The 24,827-nt window shown below is 30.6% G+C and overlaps 2 protein-coding genes across 2 annotated transcripts in view; both read left to right on the top strand.

The window, feature by feature from the left end:
- The window catches only part of LOC105348172 (multiple epidermal growth factor-like domains protein 11), a 32,467-nt gene extending 13,027 nt beyond the window's left edge, over positions 1 to 19,440 (top strand). The window contains exons 2-15 of the mRNA XM_066071530.1: positions 3,666 to 3,899; positions 4,651 to 4,905; positions 5,826 to 5,960; positions 7,206 to 7,346; positions 8,109 to 8,243; positions 15,061 to 15,195; positions 16,045 to 16,179; positions 16,347 to 16,481; positions 16,586 to 16,720; positions 17,001 to 17,135; positions 17,362 to 17,479; positions 17,891 to 17,994; positions 18,318 to 18,490; positions 19,327 to 19,440. Of these exons, the coding sequence (XP_065927602.1) occupies positions 3,666 to 3,899; positions 4,651 to 4,905; positions 5,826 to 5,960; positions 7,206 to 7,346; positions 8,109 to 8,243; positions 15,061 to 15,195; positions 16,045 to 16,179; positions 16,347 to 16,481; positions 16,586 to 16,720; positions 17,001 to 17,135; positions 17,362 to 17,479; positions 17,891 to 17,994; positions 18,318 to 18,490; positions 19,327 to 19,440 (2,084 nt within the window). The remainder of the gene's footprint in view (positions 1 to 3,665; positions 3,900 to 4,650; positions 4,906 to 5,825; positions 5,961 to 7,205; positions 7,347 to 8,108; positions 8,244 to 15,060; positions 15,196 to 16,044; positions 16,180 to 16,346; positions 16,482 to 16,585; positions 16,721 to 17,000; positions 17,136 to 17,361; positions 17,480 to 17,890; positions 17,995 to 18,317; positions 18,491 to 19,326) is intronic.
- A 38-nt stretch (positions 19,441 to 19,478) lies between these two features.
- LOC117692100 (receptor-type tyrosine-protein phosphatase gamma) lies at positions 19,479 to 24,706 on the top strand. The gene is made up of 14 exons (XM_066071471.1): positions 19,479 to 19,603; positions 19,715 to 19,751; positions 19,911 to 20,008; positions 20,148 to 20,276; positions 20,427 to 20,569; positions 20,808 to 20,943; positions 21,476 to 21,625; positions 21,938 to 22,037; positions 22,255 to 22,328; positions 22,541 to 22,666; positions 22,814 to 22,936; positions 23,122 to 23,246; positions 23,715 to 23,850; positions 24,184 to 24,706. The coding sequence occupies exons 1-14, from the start codon at positions 19,505 to 19,507 to the stop codon at positions 24,253 to 24,255; spliced, it is 1,548 nt and encodes a 515-aa protein (XP_065927543.1). The 5' UTR covers positions 19,479 to 19,504; the 3' UTR covers positions 24,256 to 24,706.
- The last annotated feature ends 121 nt before the right edge of the window (positions 24,707 to 24,827 follow it).

Here is a 24,827-nt window from a genome sequence, read left to right on the forward strand (position 1 = left end):
TGTTGTTAAAAATATACAGGAGACAATGCAAGAGTATTTTGAAAGGGCTTTGCTGGCAGTAAGTTGCAGATCTTGATACCCAAGTAAGAGAAAGGTGGTGTCTCTGACCGATCCTTTTGCTCTTGCTTGTGGGCGAGTGAGGCTTCCCTGTCAGTTTCTTACAGATGCAAGGAATAAACAAACAAGACTTGATAAGACATTTCTGAGTAAAATAATGGGGAACTGTTTTCTTTTTATGATAAGTAAGATTGAGTTGAATATTTATAGTGTCATAACTATATTTTACATTCTGTACATGCATATGCCAGGTCTTATTTCAGACCTTAATAGGATAGAATAGAAGAATTTTTATTGAAAGTGAATTTTAAGCAGGAGACAATGAAAGAGTATTTTGAAAGGGCTTTGCTGGCAGTAAGTTGCAGATCTTGATACCCAAGTAAGAGAAAGGTGGTGTCTCAGACCGATCCTTTTGCTCTTGCTTGTGGGCGAGTGAGGCTTCCCTGTCAGTTTCTTACAGATGCAAGAAATAAACAAGACTTGATAAGACATTTCTGAGTAAAATATTGGGGAAACTGTTTTCTTTTTATGATAAGTAAGATTGAGTTGAATTTTTATAGTGTCATAACTTTTTTAAATTTTGTACATGCATATGCTTGATCTTATTCCAGACCTTATTAGGATAGACTAGAAGAATTTTATTGAATTTCCATGATTAAAATTTACCATTTCGCCAAATTTTGATAATCAATTATTGTTTGCATATGAAGTGTGTGTAAATTAAAATTACTTTATATACGTTCCAAAATGTTAACTGAATAGTCTGGTCATTAGAATATGTATTTTTCTTTTCTGTATAATAAATTTTTAATATAATGTAAAACCTAGGGAATTTTTTTTAAAATCACATGAAGTGTTTAAAATTAGAGATGCACATGTACATCCTATTATTGAACAATTTGTTTATTCAATTTAGTATAATTTGGTATTTGTATGCATCATATATATAAATATATAGGGTTTTTTCAATGCTATTACATATAATATGATTGTTAATATATATCTTCTCTGAAGTGGTTTTCATGGAAACTCTTATCTATTTGCAGTTATGAACTATAGAGTATGTATGTAGTATGTATGTTTCTATGAAAACATGCTATTTTCAAAATACATGTACTAGGAAAGAGAATTTGTGTGTGCGTGTGTATGTATTTTAGTGACCAGTAAATAAGTAAAAAAAATTTGATTACTTCATTATTGTCAACTTTCAACAATTGCTTTTCTTTATCCACATGCATTATATAGAAAAAATGACTTTGTGTTGTAATTTATGTTGTATATGAAAATACGCAAGTTAAGCTAGAATTTGTTATTTGCAGACCATGCAGCAATTTTTATTGGTCTGTTTCAGTTGTGTTTTTTTTTCCTACTAGTCTATATAGATTCCATTATTTCCATTTAATGTGTATTAGCCTGCATTTGCTTAAGTCAAATGTGCATTTCACAATTCCAAATTTGGACATTTTACCTAAGTATTTTTTAAGAACTATATCAGAAATTGTAATGGCATCTATTCCATATGTATCTGATCATGACGTACGTATTGTAATTTTCTAAATTGTGACTTTTATGCTTAAAACTTTGAAATGTTTTGCTCTGTAAGAATACATGTATTTATTTTTTTTACATCATTGAGACTTTAACATGCAATAAAATCGAATCTTAAGTGGACTTGTGTGTGATTTTAATTTTCAAAAATGATAGCAAAAACAATTTCAAAGAAAACAACTGGATGTTTGAAGTTATATAAAGATGTATGCGGTGGTATAATAATTTAATTAAACGAAAATAATAATGATGTAAAATATATACAATTCCAGTTTATATTGGCAGGTTTAATCAAAATATTATCGTCGCATAAACAATAGGTATAATGTAAGTTGATAAAAGCGTTTATTTGAATGTTTTAGGAAGTTTAAGATATCCGTATATAATTTAATTTTTGACAGTTTTATAATGTAAAATGTAAATTAAACGAGAACAAATAATGAATTAAAATTCAACATTAAATTTTATTAACCAAACAAATTTAATATATCCATTAAACTTAATTTTTTGAGCATGTTTAATGAAAATTATACGTTTTATATACAAGAGGTATAATGTTAGTTTACGGAACACTTAAATCTGTACGTATGAGTAAGTTTACAATTTTTCCGACATTATTAAATTTGTTCTTTTACGGAATCCAGTAAACTCATATTAAATGCTAATTATTTTTAAACGTTTTCGGGCACACAATATGTAATACTACATACTTAAATTTTAAATAATCGTAACGTTTAAATTGCATTTAAGGTGAAATTAAACGCGACTTTTCGTGCAGTGTATGCTGAATAGGAAATACCAAGTTTAAAAATCTTAAAGTTGAATGTAATAAACTCATATGAACAAAAACATGAATCGAACCAAGCTATGTATCTTTGTTATAATTCTACGATTGACGCTGAAATTTTGGTTGATCAATAGAAATGGCTTACTAAAAGGATGTTATGCTGTAACTACTTTCTGGTGCCCCTTCATAAAATCTACGCAAAGAACTATATATGATATTAGTCAAATTTGGTCCCCAAAATTCGCTATTTTTAAAATGATTCGGGTACATTAATTTGTTGTGTTATTTTATAAAAGAGATGACATGAAAACTGTGTTTCACATATTTATTTGATTTATATGCACTCACTGGCTGTATATGACGTCAGAAGTGACGCTATTTTTATAATTCATTCAAAATCAATCAAAAATGGACATTTTTCTTATCTTTTTTCGAATGGGAAATATAGAGCGACTCTTTGAACAAGAACGAACTTTTTGTCACATAAGTATTTGAGAGATACATCTTTTGTGAAAATATTTTGTTTGTTCAAGCAGTCGCTCAATGTTTCCTTAAAGAAAAACTGCCTCAAAACAAGCCATTTTATGCTAAGAATGAGAATGGTGGGTAAAGGTAAACTTTATGATGTCATATTTTTAAATTGTGGGCTTTAAAATCACAATGAAAATTATGAAACAACTTCAAATGTATATTTGTACAAATAAAACAAAGAATTACAGTAAAATGACAATGTGCATTTTAGGGGGCCATTTTAGGCTCAAACTATATATAGTCCTTTTTGATAGATTTTCGAACACAAGTAAATAAAAACGACGTCTGTTAAACAGTTTCCATAGTCCTGACACATGATCATTATAAGTATAAAAGCATTATTGTTGTTCTTAAAAAATTATTGCAATGGAAAATCATCCTTGTTTGTAGACATTTGTTGTTGTTTTTTTCAGCGATAAAAATGAAAATAATGGGTGGGCCCTGGTACAATAGAGCTATATGCCTACAGTAGTAAATCAGATGTCTACTTTTATATGTTTCCTTCTATTGTTAAATCTAGTTTTAGTTTCAGCAGAAAAAGTAAAGGTTATGCTGTGACCAGAAACTAATTTTTAGTGAATACACGTAGTTATTTGCCATGTTTTATCACTTAATAAAGCCGGACTATTTGAGAAGTTCAACGTCCCAATGATGTATAATTCTGAAATACAAAAACCAGAATATGATATTTTGTTCAATATGATATCATTCTACAGTTTACGATTATGACATATTTTTTCAGTTAATCTGGTTCATGATCAAGGGTTGAGAGGAATAGCGAACATGGGCGCACCTTCTCAGAAAAATACCTGGATAGCTGGTAAAGCCATTGATGGTAACACCGATCAGAACTACTTATCGGACTCCTGTGCCATAACGGATGTTGTAGGAAACCGTAATACTTCTATATGGTGGAAAGTGTGGTTGGAAAAAAAATTTAACGTAGCCTACATAGAAATATACTTTAGATCTGATAGTAAGTATTTGATTTTTTTAAAAGCTTTTAAATTGGAGATAAATATGTTTCAGCTTATGCATGCTTTGATAAATGTTTTGTTTTATCATAGACTTATTACTTTTTGGGAGTTGATTTTAATCAACTCTCCTATGCAGTTACTCTGGCAAACCGAAAGTGAAACAGTGTTTGTACCTAATTACAAATCATCACCGCTGACAAGACGTAAATCTTGAAAATAATAGATAAATTCGGTGTACTGTATGCTGTACCATTGTTTTTCAAAAGAAACGTATTTATAAATACCTTGAAAATAGTCAGATTTTATAGGGTACGAACAATTTAATTGTTTTTGTAGTTGCATGTATTCCTACGCCAGAGTTAAATATAGTCTCGTTCAACCAGACGCTTGGCTGTCTCCGTAAATCTCCGACAAGCAGAGAGTCTCTCTTGGTTGTCGGGTATTAACGGAGACAGCCGAGCGTCTGGTTGAACGAGACTAGAGTTCAATAATATATTGCTTCATGATTTATACGGCAACATGATTCATACTGGGTTTTCTCGAAATTCTTGTCGGAAATGTGCGAAATTCAAATACAGATTAAAAACTACTTGCCAGGCAAAATAACATATCGTTAATTTTAAATTTGATAATAATCAATAAAATCAACTCCCGACAGCACTTCAGTACTTTGATTAAGATTTGTATAACTAACGTTCTTTTATTTTTATATTTGACAAATTATAACACACCTGATTTATGATTTTACAGCTTTCGAGAGATCAACCGGGTTTTCCATTTATACATACATCAAGCAGAACTTTTATCCCCTTACCGATCCCAAACACCTGGTGTATCATCATTACCCACAGTCTGGATGTCCAATGTCTGTTATGAAAGTCACCGTTAACAACATTACACAAGGAATAACGTACATCAATGAAAGACCAATTGGATATACATCCAACTGTCAGCATGACAACAAGCAGTATACTGGGATAGAAATATGTGAAATAAGAGTAATGGGTTTGTGTTGTTGTTTTTTTTTTTTAATTTAATTCTTATTGTAAATAGTCTTTTATCAGTGTTATCGCATATGAGGAATTCCTCCTTTGATTAAATAGAGAAAAATGGGTTTAAACTTCGTTGGTAATTTAGTTGGTGAGGTTTGTAAAATGATGAAACATATACTGACTTTTACATTGTTAGGGTTATAAATGTAACAGCATCCTAATTAAACATACTCAGTGTAAAATATAAACTAAAATATCGACTGGGGAAGGGGTTACGCTATATACAATAAAAAATAACATTTTTTTGATACAACAATGCATTCCGATATACCAACTGAATCTACTGAATCTGACCGACTACTCAAATTGAAAGTCTACTGCATATCATTCAGAAATCTCTACGTAGAGCTACGCCGAGCGTCGTCGATAAAAAGCAACAACAATTGTTGATTTACAATTGCAAATTATAAGCGGTTCTATATGCATGTATTTCACTCGATTGTACATATTTATAGTTTATTTAATACATTTAGAGAAACTAAAAGCCCCCATATTTGTTTTGCTCTTAACACATCGATTTACCATACTTAGAGCTAAGATATGAATTTTACGACAATTTTTTATTAGCACCTAGACTAGACAAAATTATAAAAAAGAACGTTTTTTTCTTAAAATAATACTAAGTAAAAAATATACTTTTCGAAACACGTTTATTGGTTTGAACGTATTTTATTGTATATACAATATACAAAGGATTCGAGCACAAGTTCTGGCAAATTACTAGGTTTTTACCATTACACTAGTAAACGTATTTATCAAGAGAAGGCTTTAAAAAGGTATTGTATTTGGTATTTTTATAATAGTTTCCTTGAAGATGAACCAATTTACATAGACTATAAATCAGTTTTTAACAGATTACTTTGTACTTTCAAGGTTGTGATTTAGGACGGTATTCGAACAGATGTACCAAGACTTGTCCATCTAAATGTAACGGAGCCTGTGACGCCTTCAACGGGTCCTGTATACATGGATGTTCTGACCCAAACGCACTCACAATTGACTGTATCGGTAAACCGTTTTTAAAAACTGTTTCTTTTTTATTGTGAAGGAATGGAGATTTATGAGATTTGTTTTTAACAATGACATTAACTTTTACAATTATTGTTTTAAAGGAGCATGGTCACGATTTTGGCCAAAAATTATTTTGTCCATTTTAATATTAAAATACTTTAGTAAGGCAATTTTAATTGGCGACTGAAATTTGAGTATCATTCGTTGAGTAATAAGTAAGTCAAAGGGCTTGGAATTCTTTGCTATGTAAACAAAGTGTTTGTTAACATTTTGAATGTTGAAGTGAAAATGCCAGTTTTAAACCTAAAATGAATGTGTTTTAAGTTAGAAACTGTTTATTTATGCTAAAATGAATAAAAAGATAGACAAATCAGCTCGAAAAAGGTTTTTACTGGTATATTGAACCTATGTAAACAAAAACAAAGCACGTGCCTTGTTTACATGACAAAGAATTGTGAGCCCTGTGATTTGCCTTTAACTATAAGAATGACTCTCAAATTTTATTTGATCATTAGAAATGCATTTCTAAAGCATTGTAAATAATAAAAACATAAGAGAGAATTTGACCAATATCGTGACCATGCCCCTTTAACAATGAAATTGACTTGTATAATTATCGTTTATTCTGAAATAATATTCACAAAATAAAGTATTAAATCTTATTCCTTAAGTATTTAACCTATTACACATAGCCTAATTGTCATTGAGTCTGTTCCAGTTTTGTGTCGACCCATGACAAAAAAGGGCAAAGAGACAGAATGATTGAACCATTTTAATGTATTTTAATGAATAAGTTAATGACGATGGTGTATTAAAAATACACATGCGGTCACAAACTTGATTTAATTGTAATGATGCCAGGACTGATATAAAAACAATAATATGACTGTCTATAATAACTGTTCGTTATCACCACATGTCATTTCTATTACAATCCATCTCATTATCATTGCTTTAATTTGATATTATGTCAGAAGCATACGTTCTCCCATTTTAAAGCTATACGTTCACCATTGTTGACTTATGCTTTTTAAAAATTCTACCTCTTTCACATATTTATTACTATTACTATTATTCACCATTTTGTCTCATTTTTTGTCAAAGCGTCTTAAAAAAAACCGAAAAAAAAACATCTGTTCATTTCTAGTGTCTCTTATTTTGAATTGATAACAAAATTTACAGCACCCTTATTACAATCTCAGATAAATTTTGGTTTTAATCTGTGCATTTTTTTTGCTAAAGTGTGTACGGATAAACAATACATATCAAACAACGTATGCATAGACTGTCCAGGCCATTGTAAAGACGACGCTCCGTGTAATAAGTTGACGGGAATGTGTGATAACGGGTGTGCAAACCAGTGGACTGGAGCATTTTGTAACAGTATGTTGTTATTGTTATTTCAAAATTATGTTTTTGAGTGGTAACTGACACTTTGTAAATATTTTGGTCAAAACTTAATGCAATGTGTAATGACGTGGTAACTATAAACGAAATAACTTTGTAACATCATTGCAACTAGAAAAAACCCAACAACTATACTTTGCCTTTCTACTTTTCATGGAAAAAACCAGTACATTTTAATTATTCTTTCTGTTTGGTTCTATTTTTTGGGACAATACAGAATCAAAAATATCTAATGCAAACCATCATTAAATGTAAAAATAAGGTCCAACTATTTCTAAAAAATCGTTTTTCAAGATAATTATAATATTACAGGGATATAAATAATGTTTATCGCCGAGAAAATGGAATTCAAAAACCGTACATATAATACAATACTATGATTGCTTTGAATCGTTGAGCGAAACATTAAAAGGGAATATTGCCTAACCATTACATGTTTTTTTTAATGCTTTCAATTTAAACGCCGCTGAAGTAAACAAGAAATCTACTGCTTTGACAATCGACGTACGTTAAACGTAATTTCAAACGATATGATTAAAGGCATAAATCCGGTTTTTTTTCTCATTTAGTTATTTAAAGGAATGCATTGAATTTAGTCTTCGAACATTGGTTTTGTGTTTAGCCTTTGAAATTTATTTTATATAGTAAGTGAAGAACATCTTAATTACTGCTTAAAAAACCCTTAAGTTCCATTCGAACATAATTAAGTAATTATCCAATATATCTAATTTATTACAGTATGTCCCGCAAACTTCTACGGTAAGGACTGTAACACTACGTGTGGGCATTGTAGAGGTAACGATGTTTGCAACAACATCACAGGGCACTGTCCCAATGGTTGTCAGTCACAGTGGCAGGGAGACAGGTGTGATGGTATGTATGTAACGCTTTCTCCTTTTTCATTATGAGTTTGTAACATGTTATCTGTATTACTATATAAATATTGTGATGGCATTTTAAACAAGTTAGATAGACTCCTTATATGATATTTTGAGACTATTTTATTTTACATGCAATGAAAGGTATCACTTGAACTGGATTCTAACCTGTCTTTGTTTAATTTATTATGCTGTATCGCTTTACCGTTTTTATTCTTTGAAGAAGCCAAACTTAAACAGATTTTGGATATTAAATATAGAAAGGTTTATTAGTTGAAGCTGTTTTAAGACAATACTATAGTCACATGATTGAAAAACAACATTCACATTTTCAAATGAATATATTTGGATTTTAATTTTAACTAGTGAAATTTGTCATAGTTTTAAATTTAATATCAATCTAATGTATTATGTCACTTCTCTAAATGCAATAAGACTAGATATATATATAAGGTATTAACCGTTTCCCGTAAAATGTTCTTATCCAAAAAATGCATTTGATATGGAATAATTGGATTACCTACATTTGATTGTAATTATTTAAACAATAAATCCATTGGTCCTCAAATAGAAATATTTTTGAGACATCAGTGTATGAACACAATTTTACAAAAATAAGAGGAAGGAATAGGTGCCATGGAGGAGTAAGCATCCTCTTCAGACCGGTCACAGCAGCCGTGTGCTCTTTGTCGAAATCGGGATAACCGATATTATTAGAGTTCTATTTGTATGAATTTAATTCATTTATTTTAGATCCATGGTATTAATAATGATTCGAACACAATGACTAAAAGTTTGTAAAGTACACGATGTAATAAGATTTTTCGTTAACATTTCGACGCTATTTCACATCACACATATTAGATTGGTTATAAAGCAAATAAAGTTGTGTTTGTTCTAAATGCTTGCAAAAGGTTACCGGTATTGTCTCATTCATCTTTTTAATCAATCAGGTGTTTTTCGTACATACATGTATGTGTACCCCTTAAATAATTTTATATCGCAAGTTTTAAAATACTTTGTGAAATTCCCGCATTTTTGAGTTGCTGAATTGTTCTTCCGATCCACGCGCCGATAGTTGTACGTGTAGTTGTTTGTGTACATATCTACGGACACTTTTTTGTTTGTTAGAGATTAGGAAAAATCATGGAACTAACAAAGTAGAAGTAAGATAATATTCAGACCATACACACGACGGGTTGTGATGAGTTACCAAACATGTGTCCGTGGAAAGGTGTGAATAACGGTATCTCGAGTACACCTGTTCAGACGTCCAAATATACACACAGTTAGTTGTAAATTACAATGACACCTAACAAGACAGACAATAACACCTGTTGTGTATAGAACTCAAGATGAAAGACAATGTTGTGTATCTGATCAGCTTCCGTACATCGCACGAGTGATTTTACTTCTAAAACGAGGTTCTTTGTTTAAAGCAGCCATGACATTATACGAAAAAGGGTCGATCTGATTATGATGAATTTGCTTGTTACAACAGTTCGCGTATGAAGGGAAATTTTTGAAACATGCAAAATATATTGGTGCCGATTTTGTGAAGTAAATTGAAGCTAAATATTTCAATGCGGTGACAGTTTTCACACATGACGTTGGTGTTACAGTGCTGCTATCCTGAAAGTTGACAAGGATAGGATAGGATAGGATGCAGGATGCACGATACAGGATAGAAATATAAAAGTTAAGTTCTATCCTATCCTATCCTATCCTATCCTGCATCCTGTAGCCAATCAGATTTGAGTATAAATTTCAGAGTTATTTTGCAAAACGAAAATGGGCTTAACAATGTATTTTCAATGTTAATTTAATACGTTTTACAAGTTAAACCATTTAAGAATAATTATTATATCAAGAACGCGGGGCATACAATTGATGCGCCCTAAAATGTCGACGCTACATCTTTGTCAATTCGTACGCAAGTACGGAGTTACTGCGAGAATTCGATGCAACATTTGACAACGTCAGAAGTAGAATTCTGCATTTACTTTATTTAAAGTCTGCAAAGTAATAAAAGCTTGAATTTATAAACGACCAATTCGGCATTTTAAAATATAAACATGTATACAAGAAACAGACATTGCTTCACGTTTCATATAATTTCTTGGATGCCCAATAACAGGGACGCCTATATCTGTCCGATATTAACCTGAACACATCAAATTAATAAATGTTAGCTAGATATAAATGCTTAAGAATTTATACTTTAAAAAAATAACTCCGAGTGGTTTAACTATAAACGATATAAACTTATTTCCAGATCGTGTTTACATGTATCGCCGAACGAATCGCTCGAATAATGATAATCATGCTCAGTTATACGTGATAACACAATAATTTGATAAAAATATGTGATTAAACAGTTCCTCAATAAGTACATCGAAGTTATTTATCTGTTTTTTTTATGCATAAATATAATAAAATCAAACATCGAATCACTTACCTGTTTGTTTACGTTATTTTGTCCATCCCGCGTACGATTTAATTTTACCGTAGCACAGGTAAGTAAGTTATACCGCTCGAAGAATATTCGGTTTTAAGATTTCATTATTCATTTTGAGTACTACATTAATTGATAAAATCATTTAATTCTTAAATTTCGTTTCATTTAACTTGCATTCCTATATTTTGAAGGTATGGGATAGGATAGGATAGGATAGAGCTTATTTGCAGGATAGGATGCAGGATACAGGATATAGGATAGGATAGGATAGTTTTGTCAACTTTCACGATAGCAGCACTGTAGCCTGTTCTGATTTTCGTTTCGTGTTCATTATTTATACTTTGTAACCTGGGAACTATTGTCTGTATTTTGTGATTTTCACGTATCAAATCAAACAGAGACTTCGGTAAATCAAACAGTTCACTATTTACCTGCGCAAATTAAGCAAAATCTGATGTATCAAAAAAGTACTGAAATACAATTCATTCAATCTATCGGTAATTCGGCATTATCTTTTGCGTAATGGTAGATTAATGCAATTGGTTTTGTTGAGATGCTCGGCATTATTCGAGTTTATTCAGTTTAAATAGACGTTGATATCGCTAACGGAAATATGTAGGTATATACATGTATATATATGATTCATTACGAAAAAATAAATTGTGTTCTTTATTTGTTATAGTGCATGTTTCTATTTACTAACCATAATTGAGTGTTAAGCTTCGAATTATGAGCACGATACAGAGACTTGCTCACAATTCTATGTTTGTACACAGATCGTAAAAACAAAAGATTAAAAAAGTAAAAAAATTGTCAATATTTATTAAGAAAATTTTCAAAGTCTGTTCTTCCAGAAACCAACTTTAACAACTTATTGCATTGTAAACTTAACCTTTTTTCCTCATTATTACTCCTACTGTACATGTGATCATTGACTGTGTTTGTGTACATTTGTATTAACTGATTTCGAACCTCAAATACCAGTGAACTGGTCTTGAGTGAATAAAAGAATTGAAAATCTTAGGCCATTCTTTTTTTTCCGCTTTAAATGTAGAATAGGAAATACCAAATTAAAAATCTTAAGCTGAATGTAATAAACTCATGTGAACAAAATATGACTCAAACCTAGGCGAACTGTGAGCTCTGTATCTTGCTTATAATTCTATGATTGACGCTGAAATTTTGGTTGAACATTAGAAATTCTATATGAATTAGAGTATGTTAAATACTTGTACAAACAAAATAAAGAATGATATTCTGTGTATACTTACTCTCTGGGGCCCCCTCTTTATACAATAAATAATGTGAAATCTACATCAACATTGATAGTTTTTCAGACACGAGTAAATAAAAACGACATCTTTAAAACAGTTTCCATAGTTCTGACACATTTCTGTTGCGGGGATAAAGTAATTATCGCTATTCCTAAGAAAATATCACAGCGGAAAATTATCCTGGTTTGTACGCGAGGTAAATAACAGTCATTTAATTATAATGGAGAAGACAAATTAAATTTTTGAATGTTTTTAATTTGAGGAATAGAGCACATTGAGATACAATTTTCTTCTTCACATCTATACATGTAGGATTTTTTAAATAAAATACAATAACTATTATATTTTTTTTTTAATACAGTAACTAGTAGGTAGTTGATGAAACATGTACCTATATGCTCTCATATATTTTGGTTGCTTTACAATTTGGGGGGAGGGGGGCAGAGCGAAAATATAGGGAATTAGAAGTTAACAACTTAATCGTGTACCCCTACCAAATGTATAGTTTTATATCTTGCGTAGGATTTTCTTATTCTGGTAAAAAATAGTATTTCATGAAGATACAATGTCAAAATTTACGTGTATGCAAAAATCAGTATAAAATTCGAATACTTGACAATATTTATTTTTTGTTGTTCTACCAAGGGACCATATGGCACAATATCTTTTGAATGCCCATTGTTGCTCAGGTGAGCGATGTGACCCCATGGGCCTCTTGTTTCTTGTGAAATCACGAGGCCTTTACCAGCTATACAGAAATAAAGTTGAAAGTTTTTTTATGAAATGCGGGTATATTTTTAGTACAATGCTTGAATATAATTTAACAAAAGTTTGTACATGTATTTATCTATAATCTATTATATAAAAGTGATTTTTTTGTTAATCTATTGCTACATAAATAGCTGAAGTCCAAATTCTTCGAGTCACCGGTAATATGGGGTTGTTATTTGCAACATCACATTAACATGTTTTTAAATAATATGATCTGAAATGTTTTCATTTCTCGTTTTTAATTGGTTTAAAGTAAGGCTGTAAATTAATTAATAAACCAGAAAGTGTTTTCAGATAACAGAAAATAAGACGTTTAAGCTCCCGACATTTTAATCGGATTGTCAGTTACAACATCATGTGTGTTTAGAAAAAAAAACACGATGAATTAAATTGATTTGAATTTTGATTATATCTTAATTGATTATTAAATATATTTGTTTAATTTATTTTAATTTATTTAAAAACAAATGAATTAAAAGGTACCTATTTACGTCGAATTTTCAGATAAAAAAAAAAATAACTTCACGTTGTCAGCTCCGACAATTTTCTGAGTCCGTGAAACTTAAGTCGACATTTTTTTTTAATATGGAAAGGATATATATGTTTCAACCCCTGTTTAGCAATTATTTCTTTATTTCTAAACATACCCCATTTCTATCAACGTCTCGGATAACGATATCCACAGAGTAACACAGTGGCCACGGAGTTACACGGGCGGCCACAGTGCAACACGACACTTTATCTTGCATTTTCCAATACGGTGCGGTACAGACTGTTTTCCACCGTGTTCTTTACACGGTGGGTGTCGGAATACACGTGACCTGTACTTTATATATATATATATATATATATATATATATATATATATATATATATATATATATATATATATATATATATATATATATATATATATATATATATATATATATTAAATTTGTCATCTAGTAACTCCAACGATATTTCCAAACACATTCTCATAACCGTCCATGTATATATTAGCGCGTGTTAACTTAATTTGCATGCAAACGATGTTGCAATTATGAGACCACATCTTTAAAAAAATAATATTGTTCATCAACGTCAATGTTGTTTTGATCTCGTTGATTTGAATATTTAGCAATTCTCTGTTAAACATTAAAACCTGTCTGCTTTTAACCTTACATGTACTTCACAGTACTCAATAGAAAAGATCTCAAAGAGCAGCGGAAATTTCAAATGTACATTTTTATTTTCAAAAGATCACAAAAGAAAATATTACGTGACCGAATCGTGTTCCGCATTAATAATATTCTGTTCTGGAAGGAAGTTTTAGTTCCTCGATATATTAGAACGCAGGTATAGGTGACACTAAATTTGTTTCTATAGGGATGTGGGTTTTTGGCTCACCTGGGCTGAAAGATCAAGTGAGCTTTACTGATCATATTTTGTCTGTCGTCTGTCTGTCCGTCTGTCCGTAAACTTTTCACATTTTCGACATCTTCTTAAAAAGTACTGGGCCAATTTCAACCAAACTTAATACAAAGCACCCTTAGGCAAAGATAATTCAAAGTTTTGAACATTCAGGACCACGCCTTTTTTAAAGGGGAGTTTATTAGGAATTATTGATTATTTTTGAGAATTTTTCAAAAATCTTCTCAAGAAGCATTTGACCAGTAAAGCTAAAAATGTGTTTGTAAGCATCCTCAGGTAGTGTAAGTTCAAAGTTGTGAAAATCATGACCCCCAGGGGTAGGGTGGGACCACAATGGGGGTCGAGCTTTTACATAGGAATATATAGAGCAAATATTAAAAAATCTTCTCAGAAACTAATTCCCAAATGAAAGCTGAAACTTGTTTGGAAACATCCTCAGGTAGTTCAAAGTTATGGAAATCATGACTTCTGGGAATGGGTGGGGCCACAATGCGAGTTTATACATTGGGATATATAAAGTAAATCTTTAAAAATCTTCTCAGAAATTCCTGGACGTCACAAGGGGTTCTGAGTTTGATGTAAGTTAATATTCCATAGACATAAACACTTGTTTAGGACCTTTTTGAGAACTGCAATGTTCAGCATGTGTTCTGACTATAAAATTATCCTGTCAGAATAGGGACTAATGATAATAAGAATAAGAATATCCAATAGTAAAAATGGATTTTTATTTATACAGGATCTACATGTATTATACAACATTGTCAAGATAGTTTGTATTATGATTCAATTAAGCTGATTTTATCATACTTTTTGTTCCACGGGTGAGCGATGTGGCCTACGGGCCTTTTTGTTGTTGTAAACCACGGTTTGTATTCCTATATTTCCTTTCTTAGAATGTGTAAATGGATTTTACAACTCGTCATGTACAGGAGTGTGCGGCCATTGTTCCAATGCAGAGTTTTGTGATAAAGTGAACGGGCATTGTTTGAATGGATGTACGTCAAACTTCCAAGCTCCTTTATGTCAAGGTAAATTTAAAGCATGCAAAGATACGTAGATTTTACAATAAAATCTTGGGTGTGTCTATTTTCAGACTTGAAGTAAAAAAATGATTAGCTTTTAATCAGCTGAATTAATCTATAAGATCAAAGATAAACGCAACCATTTGTTGTTGCACTTGCTCATTCTTTCTCTTGATTTGGCCTTGCCCGTTCAATGTTTGATTAAGTAATGTTAAAATACATTACATACATTCAATTTTGTATACATACGATCTGTTATATTAATAGCATTGGTATCTCTAATAATACCTGAATACGCATTGTGATTGTTTTAAATTTATAAACTCATATATTTTATACAGTCACTGCAACTTCTTGTTTTCTATATAAATATAATTTGAAAAAATAAAAAATATGTTAAAAGAATTGAGATACTGGAATCAAAAAGTAATAATTAATGTGAAAGATAACATGTTTTAATCTTATTGTATTGTAATTCCATGTTTCTAATTTGCTCCCCATATATTTCATTCTAATTTGTAATACTGCAGTAACATCAGTAACAACATCGTTAATATTACACCTGTATCTGAATGTAAAATTTTTAAACATTGAAATTCTAAAAAAAAAAAAAAAGGTATTATTAAAAAGGTGTGGCAAAATGATGAATTTTTACCGTAAACAAACAATTGCAGAAATGTTACCAATGTTATGATTGGTAAAGCATTGCTGAAGTAGAAACAGTAAAATTTTTTTTAACTCAAACCAGTTATGGGACATTTTTTTAAGTTTGTATTTTAGTCGATATGTTTCTATGTTTGTTCTTTTCGTTTTGATTTTGTATTTAATTACTCTTGATATTGCTTTTATTCATAGAATGTGTTGGCGGATTTTACAATCGCACATGTACTGGAGTGTGCGGACATTGTGTAAATGGAGAAGTATGTTTACCAGATACTGGATACTGCGCTAATGGATGCAGCAACCACTATCTATATCCTTTTTGCCAAGGTGAAATTATATTTATTATTACTAATAGACCTGTTAGTTGTTGCTATTCAACAGTTGACCAAAGATTTCATTTTCAAAGCAGAGTTACAATTTGATACACTGCTTTATGCATATATGTATCCGTTGCAGAGAAATCTATCAAAAAATGTACGGTTGTTTGTTTTCAGTATGCAAAGACGGATATTATGGAGATACATGTAACATAAATTGTGGTCGCTGTAAAGATGGACACGCATGCGATAAACACAACGGACATTGTTATAGTGGTTGTGTACCTAACTTTCAGCAACCCAAATGTGAAGGTTATTTTTACAATCATTTTATCTATGAAAAAAATATTTGATTTTGCAGACTATTTTATAAGTGCTTTTTTAAAACTTACACGCTTATTGTTTATTATTCGAAGTGTGCGAAAACGGTTTCTACAACGCAAACTGTACCGGCAGATGTGGTCATTGCAAAAGTGGACATGCGTGTAACAAAGTAAATGGAAATTGTTTAAACGGTTGCAGTTCAAACTTCCAAATGCCTTTGTGCCAAGGTGTGTAATTTTACGCAATTTTCTTTAATTAGTAAACAATAGAATTCTGTTTGTGATGCTTAGAAATGAAACAGGAATAAATTTGTTCTGAAAAAAATAAATATTCATATTTATATTATGATATACTACTTAAAAACAGTTCATACTTTATCATAATAAAAAAAACGCATTAATTTTACTTCAGTGTAATATTTAGTAAGAAATGATACTTTGATTCATGCAACGTCTCCAAGACATTGAAAAACATATATTTTTCATCATACGATTTTGCAATTTCTAGAGTGCAACATTGGCTTTTATGGAGAAAACTGTAACAAAACCTGTACAAACTGCAATTCAAGTGCACCTAGTTGCGATAGACACCATGGCCACTGTTTTTTTGGATGTAAAGATGGAAGAAAAACTACTAGTTGTGGTGATTTGTTTTTCCATGCTTTGTTTTTGTTTTGTTTTGTTTTTGTTTTGTTTTGAATTTTTGTGGATTTTATTCTAATTTGGATATTTTTCTGAAATGGAAACGTGTTGAACAAACAATAAATTTGTGTAACAATACTGTATCCTAATTTTAGAAAAGACTAATACAATATAGATTAGTCCTTGCCTTTATTGAAAACAGAATTGAAACTTTTATATTCTTTTAGAACCAATAGAAATGAAAGACAACGAAAACGACTCCACAACAGGTGCTGTAGTTGGAGGCGTAGTTTCTGTCCTTCTTGTGCTGGTCGTTGTGGGTGTTTTTGGTTTTATCTATAGACGGTAAAATAAGTTTGATCAATAATATGTCATAATTTTATTATTTAAAGTATAAAAAAGTCTTAATCAATATCAATGTCATTTTATTAAACTGTATAGCCTGCTCACTGTTCAGATATCTGTAAAATACAAGGACAATTTATATATCTTATTATTCCATTACACGCGTTGTTTTTATCAGATATTGCTAAAAAGGATTAAATGCGAATTTTTCCGGCAACATGCAAATAATCTTTAATGAAAGGAAATCAGTGTTATTGTCGATTTTAAATTCTGAAATGTTCTTAACATGATGATATGATCATATTATTTTTAAATTACAGTTCCTTTCAAAAACAATATGGTTAACTTAAAAAAATTAATTTTAACTTAAACAGTTTTGCCTAAAGATGTCAAATATCTTAATTTTTAAAGACGTAGAGGAAGAGGAAAAGATAATCACAATAACGAAACTTCGAAGCCGCATACGTTCCATTCAAAATTGTCTAGCAAAGGAAAGAAATATGCAGATTTTAAAGGTAATATTAATATAGAGTGGTGGATTAACGTGTGCTTTCAAGATTTAAAAGACACAAAGAATGGATTTATTCTTCGAAGAAAAAAAATAAGCATACCCATTTTCTTGCAAAGGAAAGAGATCTGCTCGGTTCGGAAATATAATCATTGTAAAATGATCATTTTACAAAGCTAAGCGAAAAGAACAGTGGTCACACACCGTAATGCGTCATTAAGTTTTTATTACATGCTTAATTCTTGTTAAAGGCTTTATTTGTTTTTTATGTTTTGGTTTTTTTTTTGGTTTTTGTGTGTGTGGTTTTTTTTATTGATTTTCTTTTTGCAGACGATTTACCAAACACATCTACTGGAGGATACATTAATCATACATTGCCAGAAGACGACGGGGGATATTATAATACGGCAGAGGTCAACACTGTTATTCGTGTAGAAGATTTACAGCGTGTTATATCCGAGAAAAGTGCCGGAGAAAATAATATGTTTCAATCAGAGTACAGGGTATTGAGTTTAATATATTGACTAAATTATGCTCATTATTTGTTTCTTTTTTTGACACTTATGATTCTAAGCAAGGACAGCTACCCCACATGATTATTTAATTAATTGCAAATTTCCTTGTCTGCAAGCTTTTATCATAATTATGGCTAATATGTTTAACTATTAATAATTTTTTTTTCTTGTCAATAAATAAATTATCAAAAAAAAAAACCAAAAAAAACTATTAATAGATTATTATCGTGCAAATTTTGTTTGAGAGGATGAAACATACTTTTGAATACATTGTGGATTTTATAGTGATTTGCGCTTTGATTTATTTGCACAGTTCAAAAACACTGAGGTAAACTTTGAAAAGTTTAATAAAAAAAAAATGTTACACTTTTTAATAATTAACTCAAATGTACAAGACATTTTAGCCAAAACACTTGTTTTAATTTATTAAAGAAGGAAACATGCATATATTTAATAATTTTGGTGTATTTTTTACTTTTAATGCAAAAGGGTATAACCTGTTCTATTTTTAGTGTCTCATATGTCTGTTAAGGCAGGGTGCCAATATTTTATGTATTGCATCTACAATATAGCCTATATGAAATTTTACTTGTAATATTAGCATCTAAATACTTAATTAATCAATTACTTACTTACTTACGTATTCATATGGCTTATATATCTGGCTCTTAAAGAAAAAAACCAGTAACATTTTCGTTAGTTCATTATCTTACATAAATGCCAGTTTCAACTACTTAAAAATTGTTAAAATTACCCCCCCCCCCCTAAATAAAAAAAAATAAATTTAATTTAATCAAATTGTTAAAAACCTTTGTATTTTTCAGAGACTTCCTGTAGGAAATACTTCTGTATGTAAAGAAGGGAAGAAGCAAGAAAACATAGTGAAGAACAGATTCAAAACCACGTTCCCGTATCACGTAATATATTTGTTCAGTTAAAAATACGCTTATAAGATAGAGATACACTTTTAAAAAAAAATAGTCAAAAATGATTTTACAGTAAATGTTTGTAGTTATTTTTGTAGATGACCACTCAAGAGTTATTCTGGAAGACACTTGGGATGACGGGGATAATGATTATATCAACGCTAACTTCATAAAGGTTAAATATATTACATTCATATTAATAGATTGTATATTTTTTTTATATTAATGAACATTCATTTTCGCTAGTTATTACATGGACATGTTTTAACATTTTCGTTTTAAACAGGATTTTAACGGTCAAAGGATGTATATAGCTGCACAAGGTAATATTTGTCTTTTTTTTTCTCCGTTAGTACTTATTAGGCTGATTTTCTCATGACCATTTTTTTCATCAATAAATCAATAATGGAAATATTAATCATTTGCTAGTCATTGCAATCATGAGAATAATACAATGCTTATTTGTCTTTAACAATGTACAGGTCCAAAAAACAATACTCTCACTGATTTCTGGAGAATGATTTGGCAAGAGAACGTCAGATTTATCGTAATGCTAACCAATATTGTCGAAAACGGGAAGGTATTAACGATTCGTAAAAAAAAAGATTTCTATTGTGTAAACATTTTCTGATTTTTTTTTCTTTTTAAATGTGCGTTTTTTGTTTGTCTGTTTGGTTTTCAGTAAGCAAGTGGAAAAATCTTTTTCTTTAAATTTTTAGAACAAATGTACTCAGTATTGGCCTACTAAAGATAAACCACTAGAAGTTGGTCCATGTAAAATGCATCTACTGAAGGAAAATGTGTATGCTTTCCATACATTTAGGAAATTTACTGTCCAGAGCACAACAGTAAGATAATGAAAAAAATTGTTTTCTTTTAAATCTTTTAATAGACTGTTTAAAATATGTGTGTGTTTTTTTTTACAATTTCATTTTGTTTAGGAATATAACATTTTTTTACTTACATTTAGTATGTCATCGGTTTTGCTTTCTTAACAGTCTTCTGCAAAAAGAACGATAACTCATTTTCACTACACTGCTTGGCCAGACCATGGAACACCCGAAGAACTAGGATTGGTTCAATTTCACAAAGCAGTCACTAGAAGCTATCACCCAGGTGGACTGATGTTAGTTCACTGCAGGTAAGTATAAATACTGATTTGTATCAGTGATAGCTTATAAAAAAGACTATGATTATGACTCAAAGAAGGAAGGGGAACATGCCCTTTGCAAAAAGTCTACATGAAATTGAGTAAAGAAATAATTGAAAGCATTCAAACCTACAATTTTTTTTCCAGCACAAAAGAAACGATGTTTAAATAAAAGCCGATGGGTATTCATCTAGAGATAAAAAAGTTGTTTTTTTTTTCATTGTTTAAGCGCTGGGGTCGGAAGAACAGGAACATTCATAGGCCTGGACTCCTTGTTAAAACAAGGGAGAGAAACGGAGAGAATCAACGTGTTTGAGTTTGTTAAACAAATGCGAGAGGACAGGATGACCATGGTGCAAACACCGGTAAAAACATATAAACCAAATCGTGATTGAATAGCTTACTGCGATGTAGTTATAACATTAAAAAAAAACCTCGTTAATATACTAATAATGATATTGCATAGACTGTTAGGAATCACTGTAATGCCTCACAATCATTGTGTAGATTATAGAAGCAAACAAGGCAAACATTTTAAATTTTATAGAAAAGGAATGTGATTGTTCTAAAGTTAAATATATTACTTTGGGTTTTTTTTTTTAAATACAGTGTAATAATCGAATTGCTGAATTTCAACGGTGGTTCCGAACGACCAGGACCAGTACATATTTCTTCACAATATTGATATTTTTTTCGCATTGTTAGGACCAGTACATATTTCTTCACAATATTGATATTTTTTCGCATTGTTAGGACCAGTACATATTTCTTCACAATATTGATATTTTTTCACATTGTTAGGACCAGTACATATTTCTTCACAATATTGATATTTTTTCGCATTGTTAGGACCAGTACATATTTCTTCACAATATTGATATTTTTTCGCATTGTTAGGACCAGTACATATTTCTTCACAAAGTATTGCTGTTTGGATTCCAAGACAAGGATACTATTATACATGAGAGTGACATACCGACCAAACTCACTGAATTGTTACAGGACTCAGCACCGTTAAATCAGACGGCCCTTTATAAAGAATACAAGGTAAGGCATGATTTTTAAAGATGCGAGGAGTTTTATATCTATGAATAATTTAAAAAAGAAAACGAATTGTTGTAATAGATTTTAAATCTTGGCACATGTGGATTAACAGGAAGAAAGTAATAATCACACAATTTTAAAATCAAAATCAATGAAAACAGTAATGTTTTAATGTTACATGTAAATGATATGTGATGTTTGATAAACTTTTCTTCAAACTTATAAATGGTCTGCAGTTTGTAAAAGTCTTCCTTCCATAGCGTTTATGGAAAGTCAATCATAGAAAATATCAAAGCATCACATACCATATTTAAGTTTCTGCAAACTGCGAAACCAGTTTTTGAAGTCGACGATAAAGAGGACGGGATGAAGCCAGAAAATAAAGACAAAAACTCAAACATGAATGTCATACCTGGTTTGTTTTTCAATTAATTTTAACTGAACTAAATATTTAAAAAAATTAACTATAGTTAAGCTTTAGTTAATGGCAGTCATTTGTTCACAACTTCTAGTGACTGCTTTGTGAAAGTGTTTAAAGTACAAATGGCCTTATTCAATATAATTATTTTATAACTTTTTGAATAAACTTAGTTGTGGTAATGGGACTGTGTTTTTTTAAATCTTCTTTTTAGTTTCCAAGTATCGACCTTACTTGACATCGTATGTAAAAGGGAGAACCGACTATATTAATGCAGTATGTGTTCCGGTAAGTCATAACTACTAAGAAACCTGATATTCTACAGATGATATGTCTTTGGTATCACAAATAACTAACACTCTATGCGCATCTTCTTGTATTTAGTAAAACATACTTAATAAATTCAAATTCAATACGTACTTCACATTTTGTTTAATCATATGAAAGCTTGAAAGCACATGCAATGTTGTCAATGAATATTAATATATTTTTTGTTTTAGTCTTTCTCGAACCTCAGTGCGAATATTCTCACACAAGCCCCTCTTCAAGACACGAATGTTGATTTGTGGACACTGTGTGTAGATCATGATGTTAAGGCGATTGTAATTTTATCTGATGCCAACGAGGTATTTTCATTGATCGACAGACAGTTGTTTACATGTTTGTTTTTAAATTATCAACTTAATTGCGCTGTCTATTTAATCAGCAGAATGATGAACAAAAATTATATACCAAAGCACGACTTAAATAGCTGTGTTCTTTTTTCTTTACAGGAAATAGATTGGATTCCGAAAAAAGGTTGTTCGTGCATATGTGCGCCTTATAATTTAACTTCAGGTGAAACAGGAAGTAGCATCAGTGGAGTTACACAAGACAAATTATTAATTCAAACTGACGTGAGTTTCGTTTGAAATTATATTCATGTTAAATTGCAAACTACATTGAAATTGGTCCATTGTTTCAAAATACAAATCATACATTTGAATAATCAAATACATACGATATAGTGACAATCACCAGGTCGCTCCAATTGTATGTATGTATAATTTGTTGCTAATCAATTCATTTCATTGTGATACAGAGTACCAAACAGGATGTTGATGTGTTTCATATACCTTTTGAAAACGATAATGCTATGCTAAAGGGTGTAGAATTGCTCCTTGAAAAAGGAAAAGTAAACGAGTATACCTCAGTCGTCATCAGCAAGTAAGTTTAAGCACAAAATAACTGAAAGTTTGCTACAGAAAAAAAAAATTCAACCTAATTATTAAGAACACAAAGAATGACTTTCAAATAAGCATGAGTGAAGAGCCGATCAGGGGAAAGCGCTCTGGATTAAATTTTCTAATATACACTTCCGAGCAAAAGGCTTCTTTTTACACATATCGGATGTTTGCTATTATGCACATGCATTGTGATTGCATATCATTCATGTTAATCACCGTTTTCAATATTTGCCAGTTTGACTGGTACATGTACATTTTATTTTTTATTTAATGCCTTCCAACTGTAGAGTTTATATTTTGCAGGGAAGATACGGTCTAGCGGGTATATTCTATGTTTTTGATAACGTCCTTTAATATTAAAGTATTAAACTTTTTATGAGGGTCCCGATTCGGCTGGTACATTTTGTGTTTACATAATGCCTCCAACATTACGGTATATATTTGACAGGGACGGTGCTGGTCCAGCTGGTGTATTTTGCGTTTTACATAACGCCCTCCAACAGTTACGTATGGACGGAGAGGTGGATTTATTGACCACTGTCAGATTAATCCACACAAGACGACCGGAAGTCATCACTAAAATGGTAATATATATATATATATATATATATATATATATATATATATATATATATATATATATATATATACACACACACACCCAAGCATATTTACTGGAAACAGCATACAATGTATACTTTATAAAGTATATTCTGTATATTTTGGCCCCATCTAACAATTTTCAAGACACATTTGAGTTTAAAGAGAGATGATATGAAACAATAAATTTCATTCAGGTTTTTTTAATGTTCTCGCTTTAAGGGGCAAAGACAAAACGTTAGCATATAAGTCCCTGTATACAGTATCTTGCAAACAGAATCAAAACGATACATTTAGTCACGTTTGTTTCTTTGTAGGAAGAATACAGGAGATGCTATGAACTGTTATTATTATCTGTATCAGAAGATGGAATATATGCCAATATGTAACAACGACCGTGTTATTTATGCCCAAGTGATGAACAATGCAAATTACATGATCAATATAAAAAATGGCATTTCTAAATGCAAAATATATGTATGTATGAAATATTGCTGTTTGTAATTGCAATAACATTTAACAACAAATTTTGTCTATGGATACACTTTATCAGGTGCCGTATATGTTTTTTTTTATCTTATAGTTTTTTCACGTCACTTTTTCCTACTCCTTTTCTGATCACACTGTATATAAGTTTAAACTCGGTTAATTCAGTAGATGCCAGTATAAATGTAAACAAGCTAGACGATTGTAGTTATTTTACAACAAATATTATTTATAGTACTAAACTGTTGAATCATAAAATATCCTGTACAAAAATCATAACATGTTTTCAATTGTGTCTTATCCGTAGAAGATTGCCAAATTTTTTAATTGTATTTGTCACAAACTAGTTATTCATTGTGTAATTCCTTACATAGATAATAAAAATTGTGTTTCATTACTCAGACTTATTGTTGGTTTGACATGTATATCATATTTTGTTTCCAATTAGACCGTTGGGTTTTAAACTCCTCTTTAT

This window comes from Magallana gigas, chromosome 9 (assembly GCF_963853765.1).
Source record: "Magallana gigas chromosome 9, xbMagGiga1.1, whole genome shotgun sequence".
Taxonomy (NCBI): Eukaryota; Metazoa; Mollusca; class Bivalvia; order Ostreida; family Ostreidae; genus Magallana; species Magallana gigas.